Here is a 13,080-nt window from a genome sequence, read left to right as displayed (position 1 = left end):
GTGAGCTGCCTAAAGGCAGTGAAAGTCAAGTACTGGAACTGGTTATGGCGCAATTCTGAGAAACCTCCCTTGCACCAAAGACTGTATCAGACAACCATCGGTCAGGAATGACACAGGCACAGTTGGACCTTCTGGCCAGGCATGGATTGCAACAACACATCATCAGTAGGGTAAAACTAACCTGTCTCACGACGGTCTAATCCCAGCTCACGTTCCCTATTAGTGGGTGAACAATCCAACGCTTGGTGAATTCTGCTTCACAATGATAGGAAGAGCTGACATCGAAGGATCAAAAAGCGACGTTGCTATGAACGCTTGGCCGCCACTAGCCAGTTATCCCTGTGGTAACTTTTCTGACATCTCCAGCTTAAAACCCAAAAAGCCAGAAGGATCGTGAGGCCTGTTATCTGTGGCTCTCAGACCCACAGACAGTCAGAAGGGTAACAAAAAGGAGAGGTGAGAGGTCAAAGCAGAGTCATCCTAATCTAAAGGAAGAGGATGGGCACCTGCACTTCTGCAAGGAGCTTTGTCCTGATCCGATGCCTGGCAGTACCAAGGAGATTCATTCACACCCTTCAGATGAATTTTGTAACCAACGATTCTGACTCTGATGGCTCAGTGATTTCTTCTGACGGTTAATTTAGATGCATAGATGCATCTAAGTTTCTCTACAGTTTCAACTCCATCTGGCATTAGATTTCACTGGTGTCGTTCCGGACTCTTGTATTTAAATGGACCTCTGAATGACTTCTTTCTCCTTCCTCAAAGCAGCCCAACAAGTCTGTATTGACTACCTGTTCATCTGACCTCACCTCTTTTGCACAGGACACTAGAGAGTTTTATTCCTTTGCCTTTTCTTATCAATAACATAACAAATGATGCTGTAGTTTGAGTGCAGTGGGATAGAACTTGCTTTAGGATTTGATTTTATAATGGGGACTTAAAATATATGCTTACAAATGTATCAGTTTAATTAATTCCTATGGTGGTGGTGGTATTTGTGGTGTTTGTTTGGGTTTTTTTTTTTCAAATGACCTTAAGACATTACTATAGGAATATAAAACGACACACTGAAAGCCTTAAACACATCAACAGAGAGACTACTTTCTATAGTTGGATACTATGGAGACATCCATATCTTACTCATCATGATCAGATTAAAATGCACTCTACTATTTTTTAGTTTTCCAAATTTGGACATTTTTAGACTACTAACATGAAATTATCTTAAAGTCTATAAATATTTAAGCAGGGATAGTTTACCTTTTCTGGTGGGTGTATAATAAACAGTTTAACCATCATCTATATACAGGTTGTTTTGTTCTCCATCTAAAGAGACAATCACCTTTTATCCTTTTCCTTTTTTCTTCATTTCAGTGCTATTAGGAAACTATTCACAAGTGCAACCCCGAACAATACTATGCAGTAATTATGACTAGATGACAAAGAGATGTGAACAATTACTGAGCCCATTTTGGAACCCTACACTAATAAAGTCATTAGATGCTGCCCTTGCCATGAGCCTTCTAAAAGCTTCTGAAGTTACAAGAACACACGGCATTGTTCGTTAGGACAATTGCTGCTGGCAGAATGCAAACCTTGAGTTAAACCATGCTGCAAATTGATCTTGACATTCTGTTAAGACCGCCACTAAAATCAAAAGCAAAGGAGAAAAGGAGAAAATGAGCGGGTGGGATGTAATCATGGAACAGAAGGGTTCCCTCCTCACCTTCTTTCCTCTTCCTCCTCAAACCAAACCACATAGAAAATGACAAGCTCGCCCCATGTTTGGGAACCTTTATTTTTAAAACATTAATTAGACTTTTGACCTGTTTTTATTAACTAGCACTGTATTGCTATTAAAGCAAATTAAATAAAATATTGCAAAATACAATAGATAAGTTTTTCACACTGTTCTGCGAAACCTGTTAAGGATTTAGCACCCAAAGAACACGTCCAACAGTTTTTGCAAGTAACATACAGAATCTATGGTCACTCCTGAAGTTGCAGTGAGAAATTAACTCATCGAGTCCAGCCCCCACAGACCCCACACCTGCAATATATTTGCTGACGGATCAAATGGGATTGGCAAGCTGGAGTAATATGGTCAACTGGTCTTCATCCAGGCATGCATCATTCAGTAGGTTAGTATCAAGGGTCAGCAACTGTGAATATGGCTAATTACTTGATGACGGAAATTGCAGGTGAAGACAACCTGCTGCTGAGAAGCACTTTAGTCAATTAACTCTTTCCTAAGCTTAAGCAAAGTGAAAAACTATCATTTGAACATTAAATCTAACAAGTACCTGTCATCAGAGCTGAGAAAAGTTGGCAACACCTTGAAATACAGTGCCCAAGGGCAACGATATCAAAAGCTAAAAAGCTGCTACAGACATTCGAGTCAGTTTTATGGTTTGGTATTGCTTGGCTTGACAAACATCGTGTACATTGGAAATCTGTTAATACTATGCACAATCTATGTTTGTAAATGCTGTGTGTACAAACATAAGGGTATGTGTGCATGTGTGGGTATATACGTATGTATATATATTCACTATATACCTGTCCTGGATACAAATATGTAGTTAGGCATGTGCTTGCATATATATATATATACACACATATAAATACACTTCTCACACACATGCACATGATTATATTAGAATAATGGGTTTTAGTCAACTCTTTGAAGTCAGAAAGTGCCAGAACTATAGCTCCTGATCACTGGCTCTCCTGCTTAACTATCCCATAACCTCTCTGAAGACTTGAGGAATCACTTAGCCCATGTGATGGCACAATGCAGCTGGTGAGCTGCTGCACCGCGTGCTCAGACCAAAAGGCAGGGCCAGAACTGTCAGCACCACTGCTGTCAAACACCACTACTACTGCCCTGACACCTGCCACGAGTATATTTCTGCTGTTTGGAGTGGCATTGTAGCACACCTCCATGGAAAGGAAACAGTGATTTTTAAGCTTATGATTCACTCCAAATTGAGTGGAATATAACAAGAAAGTAGAAGATATACCTATAGCTTTGCGGGTTTTTTCCCTCCTTTGACCACAGATAATGTAAACTACAAGAATATTCCAAACAGTTGCTCAATAAACTAAAGTTTAAACTATAGGTGATAAAGCTTTCACATAGATTCCTTAACAGTATTATAAAAACACCATGTTATTTTCTTAAATGAAGGCTAATTATTTTATTATATTATTTTGTACCTTTTTATTATGATTTTTTTATTCTAGTAATGAAACGATTCATAATTTGCAGCACTTACCCAAAGCAATTACTCCCTTTCCCACAACCTTATGTTAGAGGTTATTAAAAGCTGTGGAAGCCAAAACAAAACATCCTCTTAACTGTATTAACTAAAGTTCTCCTGCAGTTTGACAAAGTAACAGTCCTGGGTGGCTGTAGTTAGAAATTTTTTTAAAAACCTGACTCCCAAAGTCATGTTTATGCTCCTGTGCTACTGCTAACAGTTACCCTGGTGCTTGCACGCAGCGTTTTACTTCTAGTCCTACCTACAAAACTCTCTTCACTCTGTTGCAATGGGTGTTGAAGAACAAGATTGAGGGATTGCAGCTAAGTGCTACTGTACAGTAACACAGGATTCAAAGCATGTCCCTACATCAGCGTCAGCTGAGAAACATATTAAAAATCAGGAAAAACGACAAGATTTTGGAGCTGGTTTTGTTCTACAGTGTTCAGGATGGACTGTCATTTCATTAATGAGAAAAATGGAAACTACTACTAAGACTGTTTTTGGAATGGAATGACATCCATAGATGTCTGAAAGAGGACAGCAAAGAGCAAGTAAAACATCAGAATATTCAAGATTTTTTTTACTTATATGAGGGAAGTATTTATATCTGAATTAATTCAAGCCATGCTAGAGTATTGAAACCTGTCTTTTACTACTGACACTAAGGCGTCCCTGTTGGCTGCTGTAAATAAAGTGGGCCTGATTCCTCTGCCTTCCCACCCTGGCTTTTCCACTAATGCAATTTTAACAGCACAAATAAGTTGTTCTTGGGCTACACCAGCTCACAAAAAGTAGTTCCTTCTGTTGTTGCCGTTGTCTTCTCACCATTCAAACAGAAAGCTACATGCAACTGTGTTCATAGGGATACAGATCAGAGTTCCAAGACCACTGCCGTTGTGTCACATAATGAAGGGCAGTAGTTAAACAGCGGTACCGAGTATTTATTTATGGGAATGCCCACAGTGCATTGGCACTTTCCAAAAGCAGAAAGAAGCATCATGCCCCCTCTGAAGAAATCACAGTGTAAGGAGCAGGATGTGACACTAAACACAATCACAAAATTATTCTAATTCGAGCCAGCATGCCTTGTTTACCCCTTACTATTTTTTGACCTCACTGTTAATATGACAGTTTCTTTGTTGTTGCTAACAGAAAGCAAAAAATGAAGGCTTAAAAACCCTATCGCACTGCACAATCGGTGACTAGGCTCATTGAGAATAGCTATAAAGCCTTAAACAAGCCCTTTGTTTTGTGTTTTAAGAAGTGTCATAAGGAGTTAATAGGACACAGCTGTACAGGCTCTTTCTAATAAGCAGCTTCTGTCGCTTTGGTCACCACAGGTGTCTCTGTAACCTGCAAACTCTTATTACTAGTGTATCAAAGTTGTGCTACTTAATAGATTTCTTTAGTAAAACACAACAAAGCAATTACATGGCTGTTGATCGTCGGTCATAAAAAAACCCTCAAACACAGTTTTTCAAAAGAAACTACACTGCAATTTTTTGTCATTGTAAAATAAAAGAAACTAGAGAATTAAACAGAAAAGCGAACAATAGAACAGCAGGTAGTCAACTGAACTTAGCCACTACAGATGGTTTAGAAATAGTGTTTCCTTCTACACCAACTTGCAGGATAAAAGAAAGGAGGAGGCTCCTTACTGCCCATGAATGGCAATACCAAAAGACTTAAGCAACTTTCCAGTCTATGTATTTGGTCCCATGAAAGAACCTAGATGTTTCTTTTTCCTCTCTCTATCTTTTCTTTTTTTTAAAAAAACCCTTTTTATCTGTTTTCGTGACTGCTTTTTTCCATAATCTTTAACTCTTCCCTAGAATAATTTGTACTAGGAACATAGCTGCTAATTTGTCCAATGACTTATACAGAAGGTCAAGTGAGGAATTCCTGTGAAACCCAAGGGTCATTTAAAAAGTGTATTAGAAAAACAGATTGTTCTGGTCTCCATGCCCACTTTCAGTGAAGAAATATTAATTATAGGTTATGTATTTAAGAATAGGAATGCATGAATGCGCTATAAAGATACCAAATTTCTAGCAATCCAAAAGGGAAAGAATCATAAACATGTACTTTTAATTGTTCTATAATCAATGGAATTCTTTAAAAATTGGCAACCTATCCCAGACCAAATGACTGTTGCATATTTTGTTCAAAAGTTAGAATAACTCTCATTATAGTAATATACACAAGACATTATCCTGGTAAGGAGTTATCTTCTATGTAAATAAAGGTGAAGAAATAAGGTCCAAATTAGAAAACCAAACAAGTCTGATTTCTAAATATAGTAAGTATAATCATAAAATAGTTATATTCAAAAGATTATGATCAACTGATAAATAACTAAAAGAGAGAAGTCTTAATATAAAGGTAAGAAAATTTGTTGGTATCACACAAAAGATGTAGAAGGAAGTGTAATCTACATTTTAAAAATGTCTTTAGTCATCAGCAAAATGATGGCTTAAGATATAGGATAGTTTCTATAATATTAAAACCTAACAAAATATCTGAATATTACCAAAGGAATGTTCTGTAAGAAACTTTTAGTTCAAAAAAGTTCATATGAATTACAAGCTTCTAATTTTTTGCATAATCTGTTTTTCATATTAATTTATCATACAAACGGTTTTTTTAAAATAAGATTTTCACTAACAACAGTAGTTAGTATCCCAGACAGTTCTAATGCAGTTACACCTATGTACATACAATTGGTGTCACATAATATCAGGGCACTGCAATGCAAAACTATGAAGACATGTTCCTAGAACTTTGCTTGCAAAATAAACTCACCAAAAAAAAAAAAAATAAAAAAAAAAAAAAAAAAAAGGAAGTGGGGAAACAATTTCTTCAACTATTTTTTGCCTGCACAGGAATAAGAAGTCAACTTGTAATGAAAACAAGGACAGTCCAATTCCCAGTGAACTTCAGCCAGCACAGGTTCACTGATCAGCTAAGAATGAGCACAAAGTTTTTAGTTCAAATAGACATCAAGCAACAAAAGATTTGATACACAGATGACACTCGTCTTTGAGAGCAAAGCTGTTCCACTCACAGTCCAAAGCATCTTACCTTGCTCTGTTTGCTTCCTTTGTCATGTCCCATGCCCAGGTGATGAAGTTCTGACTCAGATAGGAGACAATAGATTCAGCACAGAGCATTTGTGAGCAGAAGACATTGGTTAGTACACTTTCATCATGGTGGAGGTAGATAGCAAGAAGCTTTCTCTGAAAAAACACAAGAAAAGATTGATCAGTGAAAAACTCCCTCAGGCTACTTAATAATTTAAAATTACTGCTGCAGATTTATGTGTTAGTACGTCCTATGGTGTTCATCAAGGGTGCCGAGTATCCAAATGTGCATACACCGGGGAAAAAAAAAAACCAACCAAACAGCAGATTCCAAGTCAAATGGTGCACCCCTCCAAATCTGTAAAACATCTCAATGCTTCCTAAAATTTTATTTTGGGTACCAAAACACAATAAATACATTATATACTTAGAACGTGAAAATAACAACATTTGAATGCAAAAATCAAAAATCTTAAAAAATGAGCAAACTTTTTTGACTTGCTGCCCAGTAAAGATAACATTTGGACCAATTCCCTGAGCAAGGTACACATCTACTGATACAACAGTATCTATGACCCTAAACAAATATAAACAACCTTAAAAAATGACAGTGTATTGCTATGCCCCCATCTGTAGCCAAATAAAGAGGAAAAAGAGTAAGTAAAAATACAGCTGCCTACAGTCCCAAAGCCTGTGATGCTACTTGCTGGATGTTTTGGCAGCTCTCCATCCAGCCCTATGACGTGGGGAGGCCCACAGCACATCAGCGTCTCACCTAGTTCACGAGTCAGTGTCTAGCTGGTCAAAAGGCCACGTGTCAGCCCATTTGGCTACCTCTCTTGTGGAGCTGAGGGGCATATAGCCACCCCAACACTGTAAATGTGTAAGACACAAGGGAAGGAGTACAGGAGACCTGGATCAAATCCCATATTGAGTTGGTGTGCACTGATGTATCTCATCGTGGTTACCATATTAGCAAAGACTAGATGTTGAGGATGATGTTTGTGGCCTCTTGAAACAAAATATTCAGTGTCATGTTCTGAAACCCTGTCAAGTAATATTTGAGCTTCATTGCCAGCAGCACAGAGCTGTGCTGTGTCCCCATGATAATCTCAGACCACCTTTTGGAAAGCGAGTCTATGTGTATGTAAAGATAAAAAGCAGACTTAGAAAACAATACAGAAACCACAAGCTAGTTAGGGACCATGATCCTGTATCTGGTATTCAACGAATTATAAATACCATTCAGAAAATTACAACTTTCCATTCCCCCACACCCATATATATTACTTAATTTCTTTTAAAATCCTACTTGAACGTATTTGCTGAGACCATACAGTAAATGCTATTTTCAGACTTTCATTTAAAGTAACTCCAAATCTCTTCATCAGAAGTAACACTGAACACTAGATATTGACATGTATTGATATAGCAAGACATGGGATGCAATTCTGAGAGAAGCTGTCTTTGTAAAAAACCTCTATGGCTATCACCTTGTATGCTGGCTTTGGACAAAACTTAATGACTGTTTATAAAAAGAAGAATACATTTGAACATTAGACTTTGGGAAAGGGATTAGTAATTTGCATTAATGTTTGTCTAATTTAATTTAAATGTTCTTCAGAACCACATACACATGTGCCAGGATGGACCATTAATAAGCCCAACATGTAGAGACCCATATAAGTGCAGCCAACAATGTTGACTGAAACTAAACTTGAAAATCCAGGGCACTGATGCACAATATCAAGCAATAAAACAGCATTTCTGTGGTGATATTTAATTTAAAAAGAAGAAAGAGCCAGGGGAAGATCAGGCACTGTCTGTTTTTGAGGATCAGCCATTCTGCATTTCAAAGCGTCGATCCCTGCAATATCCAGGTTACTGTGCTAGAATCTCGACTATTATATAGCAGTTGTAAGAGAGGGAGGGCAAAGATGTGTTTACTCAGTGATTAGGGCCTTAGAATAAGCCTCTAGCTCCTAGAGAGACAGCTCACCACTTATTCATTTGGACCAATTCACAAAGCCTAGAAAGATTAAACATCCATGCTGAGAAGACAAGCGAATGCAGACGGTGAAAAAGAAATAAAAATTCTTTAAAAACTCTGAGATGACTTCATTATTTTTTCCACAAGGAAACTTTAGGAAAGTGTTTAGTTAGAGAAAAACCCACATTGACCTCTCTCTAAACCCTTAATCTTTCCTTTGTGGTGGCACTGCTTTGTGGTAAGCGGATGGCTTTGCTCTCCTCTTTTCACTGGGAGTGGATAGAAAAAAAGGCTCTTGAGAAACACTTTTACTTCCAAAGAAACAACCCCATGAAACTGTTAAATATGAGATTCCATACAACAGAATGTTTCAAAATATGTACAGTTTTAGGCTTAAAGATTTAGGGACAAATTTTAGTAAACAAAACAGGCACATACACAATGGATGTTTACACTGAGTTACTTTACAAGTGAATGTAATTTTTGTTACATCAACAAATCTCACTGAGTAAAGACTAAACTCCATCATATATAAAAGACTGTACTTGTGTCTGATAATTCATCCAAAATGTTAAGGTCAGGCACAGGAATACTGCTAAGACAAATGAAAAGAGGTAGCAGGAGGAACTGAAGTGCTGAAATATGATTTTGAAAAATCTTAGTGGAAGCCAGGGATATTTTGTCCTTGCAAAAATGCAATGTTGCAAAAGGCTCCCAGCTTGGAGTTTGTTGGGTTTTGTTTGGATTTTTTACTAAACCATGGTAGTAAACATTTATAAGCAGGTTTTTGTTGTTTTTATTTCCAGCCTTTGAAAAATCAAGAGTAAATTCTAGGATTCTATGATGACTCATACTGGGAATTTTTTAGTCAATAATGATAAAATAGGCTTACTAAACTGATCAACACTCTTGACTTCCATAAAAGAAGCCTACTGATGGAGCAGTCTGTTCTGTGTTGGATTTCTCAAAAATACAATGGACTCAGGGGTTATATACTTAGCATAAGATTTTAACTAACCAAAAAGACCTGATGGGGAAGAACTTCTTCTAGTCCCTATGAAGATATGGGATACTGAAAAGGTTCTAAGTACCGAATAGCTGATGTACTTCCAAAAGCCTTAGGACTTCAGGAACTTAAGCCTTCCAGAGATGTATTTTTCAGAGTATGTGGATGCTGAAGATCAGGCAGTCATACACTGGAATTTTCAGAAAGAGCCTGGATTTACAAACATACTTGGGAGTTTAAGTCTCATCAATGTCAATAAGACTTAACGTCCTAAAAGTCTGAAGTCTAAGCTCCAGGTTTCATTTTCTTTCAGAGGAAAGAAAGCCATGAGAAAGAGGCACTGTTTTCAGCATCTTTCAGCATTGGTTATCTAAGTGTCTTTAGAAAACACTGCTTGAAGTCTGGATGTTTTAAAACCTCCGTTGCATTCAGACTGCATGGGACTCGGCTAGCCTTGACTCTGCTCCTTTGCCTTACACCCATCACCATATATTTTCAGTGAAGCACCGCAGCCCTCTCTTGCCTGATTTTGATCTGTAGATGGAATATGCCCAGCACATGGCACCCTGGAAGGAAACATGGGCTGTAGATGGACACTGTACTGCAGCAGAGCAGCCCCCGAGAGGGACGTTTTTCCCAGCTGCAGCCTTTCACCATGAAACCTCTCTGCCACATCATCCAAAGTATTGCAGCTTCCTGCCACATAAACCGATGCACTTGACCAAGAGATCCAACATGCACATACACTCCCACACATGAAACAAACACATTAAAGATCTGTCCTATGCACCGAGATGGCTAAGCCATCCACTTGGGCATTTTTGTATTTTGCAACTTCAGAAAAGTTAACACACTCTGTACAGAATTAGAAGAAATAAGGGAAAGTTGTCACTGAGGCAGAAAGAAACACAGATCTTCATGAGGGTGAGAGACTAAATTGATAATCACTGGGCAATGGGATAACCAAGCTCCTCAGCCAGTTCCTAATAATATGAATAACATGGATACCTCAGAAGAACAGGAACAGCAATACAGTCATAAGAGTCAGCGAAACCACAGACCTGACAGGTTTACAAGTTCAGGTAATGACTGACACAAAAATGTTCATGATGTAACATCTGCTAGAGGCATGAATGTTCTTTCAAGCTTGTAGGCTAATCAGTCAAGATCTTAATTTCCCCCTCTATGTTTTATGTAGTGAGAGCTAATTCAAATGAACAAAGGGAAACATTTGCACATCTTCAAGCCTTTAAAGTGCACAATCTGATCCACCTGTCTAAGGTGATCTTGGTGATCATATGGACACAGTTACTCTATCGTGCACAATCCATTTTTCCCTAAGCAGAACGCAAACCTTCTCTAACACCAAGGCAACACATCTTCGAATTGACTCCACTTTGGAAAAGGATCAAAGCAGGAATAGGGCAGATGGAGATTCATAGGAAGCCTTGTCAGCGTATTACACTGAACAAAACCTGCTGAAGACAAGCATTATTAAACTCCCCTGCACCAGTCAAAACAAAGGAGACAGACACCAAAGACAGACAGACAGACAAGGGGCACTAACCAGCCTCTAGGCTTGTTAGGAGAGGATCTGAAGATGCTTTTCTTTTCCTGGGAACCTAGAGTTATACTTCTATACCTGTCCTCTACAGTTTCAAACAGACTATGAAGATTAGTGCTCAGGTTATTCGTGTTTAATCAGAATCTGTAAAGTAGTCATTTCTCCATCTAGGACTCAGACAGCTCAACCACAGGTGCATTTTCAAAGCACATCTAGGATAAACAATATGATCAAGACCCTTATAAAAATGCAGGAGTAACAATTCGACTTGACTTGAAATGTGGCTGGAGTTGAAGTAAAAGGTGATGGTGAAGCTGTACTCCTTGACATCGCTCTGCAGTATTTAGGGAATAAATGGAGGAAAAAATATGACAAAGACTAAACCAAAAAGCTGTCCTGCAATTGGGATTCGGAACCTCTCTCTACATGAGGTAGCATCTAAAAGACACACTTCAAATTTCTCTTCTGAGACAAGAAAACTGGAGAGCACTCAGTGCTATTTCTATAATGTGCTCTAACAGAAATCAGAATAATTATCTCTGAGAATCTTTTTTCTGCATTATGTTCAGCATTAACTTAATTAGCTGAAATAATAACGAGGGACAGTTTTCTGAGTTACACAGACAAAAATGATACTACAGGAAGCCCCGTATGAAGGAATATTCTTCTACCACCAGGCAAAACAAATAAAGCTTTTATTTGAACATGCCAAATGATGGAAGGAGCATACTTTCTTCCAGGTATTCAGAAAATAAAGTACCCATATGTAAGAGAGAGGGTGCTGCCACTAAATTGAACCTAAAAGACAGAATTCAAGAAGAAAAACGTGGTTCATTTCCAGTAGGCTGGAATATATATTGAGGTGACAATACCAATCTGTGCTAAGAGAGATGTTTCACATATTTATTAAAAGTCAGTGGACAGAAAGGTTGAGAGAGGAGCAGGAGGTGATCTGACAGAGGTATGTAAAGATAAGAGCTCCTGAAAAGGTAAAGCAGATGTCTTTATTCTTTCTCCTAATAAAAGAGTAGCAACCACCTACAAAATGAAAAAGCAAACAAGCTTCCATAAAAGAAAATACTTTAGTATTAGTCAAGTAAATAGCTCGGTGAGATTCAATATAGCAATTAAGATCTTGTATTAATAACAATACCCCTCCAAGTTAGGATAAACCCCTGGATGTTTCAGAACACAGGGCACCCACAAACAGCTTTTAGTCACAAAGAAAGCTCCTGCAAACATCTTGCTTAAAACTGTGCATTATTAGATTTCCTCCATGGTATCTGGTTTAGTTATTTCTATGACAGCAGAGCTCCTTGAGCAAGAGTAAGCTTGTTCTTCATGAAGTAATACAGCAGAGAAATGCTCCTTTCCAATTGCCACAATAAGCAGAGAAAGAATTTCACAAAAGAAGAACTTACTTGTTAATTTAATAAATCTCTGTCTCTCTTTCTCTTCCACATCCAATTAAAAAAAAAAAAAAAAAAAAAAAAAAAGAAGAAAATATTTTCTTGTGTGGTATATACAGTAAGCTTTGGAAATGAACACAATGCCCTGAACTATCAGGTTGCAGGAGTTAACTGGGGATTTTATTGCCAAGGACACTGGTAGTGGAAGGGAAAGCTCTATATCTTGGCTATTGTATTTTGGTGCTAAAGAGATATATAGGTTTTAAAGTAGAGCTACGTTTGACCTCTTTTCATCTCTCCTACCTAGAAATGGCACTATATATCATGGTAGTAGTTGCTCTAAAGGAAAAAAAGACCCACCATGCATGTTAATCTTAAATATCTAGAGACTCAAAAAACTGTAACAATAAAAGCTAAACAAAACACAGGTAACAGACAAATATCTAAACATTTTTACAAGGTATTTCTTTCTCAAGTAGTATTTTCCTTAAGCAACTATGAATTACCATCCTTTCCAACAAAAGAAAAAAGAAAGACACAAAGATTTAACAGAACATCTATATTCTTAAAAAGAATTTTAACCCATAATTTGTGTTTAACTGACGTAAGCTAATTTTCTTAAAATAACCCAAACTAAAATATTTCTGCAAAAAGGCTTCAAGTTGATATATATTGGGATTTTTTGGAGGGAAAAATGATCCACAATAGAGATTTAAAACATAGGTGATGGCTGCCTCACTAGGCCTGAACTGTAGAGTACAC

General features: G+C 37.7%; 1 protein-coding gene across 1 annotated transcript in view; it reads right to left on the bottom strand.

The window, feature by feature from the left end:
- The window catches only part of FAF1 (Fas associated factor 1), a gene marked incomplete at its 5' end in the record, with an annotated part of 85,288 nt that overhangs the window by 36,212 nt on the left and 35,996 nt on the right, over positions 1-13,080 (bottom strand). The window contains one exon of the mRNA XM_010165385.1: positions 6,351-6,505. Coding sequence (XP_010163687.1) covers positions 6,351-6,505 — 155 coding nt within the window. The remainder of the gene's footprint in view (positions 1-6,350; positions 6,506-13,080) is intronic.

The sequence above is a fragment of the Antrostomus carolinensis genome, unplaced genomic scaffold (assembly GCF_000700745.2).
Source record: "Antrostomus carolinensis isolate BGI_N321 unplaced genomic scaffold, ASM70074v2 scaffold12893, whole genome shotgun sequence".
Taxonomy (NCBI): domain Eukaryota; kingdom Metazoa; phylum Chordata; class Aves; order Caprimulgiformes; family Caprimulgidae; genus Antrostomus; species Antrostomus carolinensis.
Note: the sequence above shows the minus strand (reverse complement) of the source record. Positions and strands in the feature narration are given on the sequence as shown.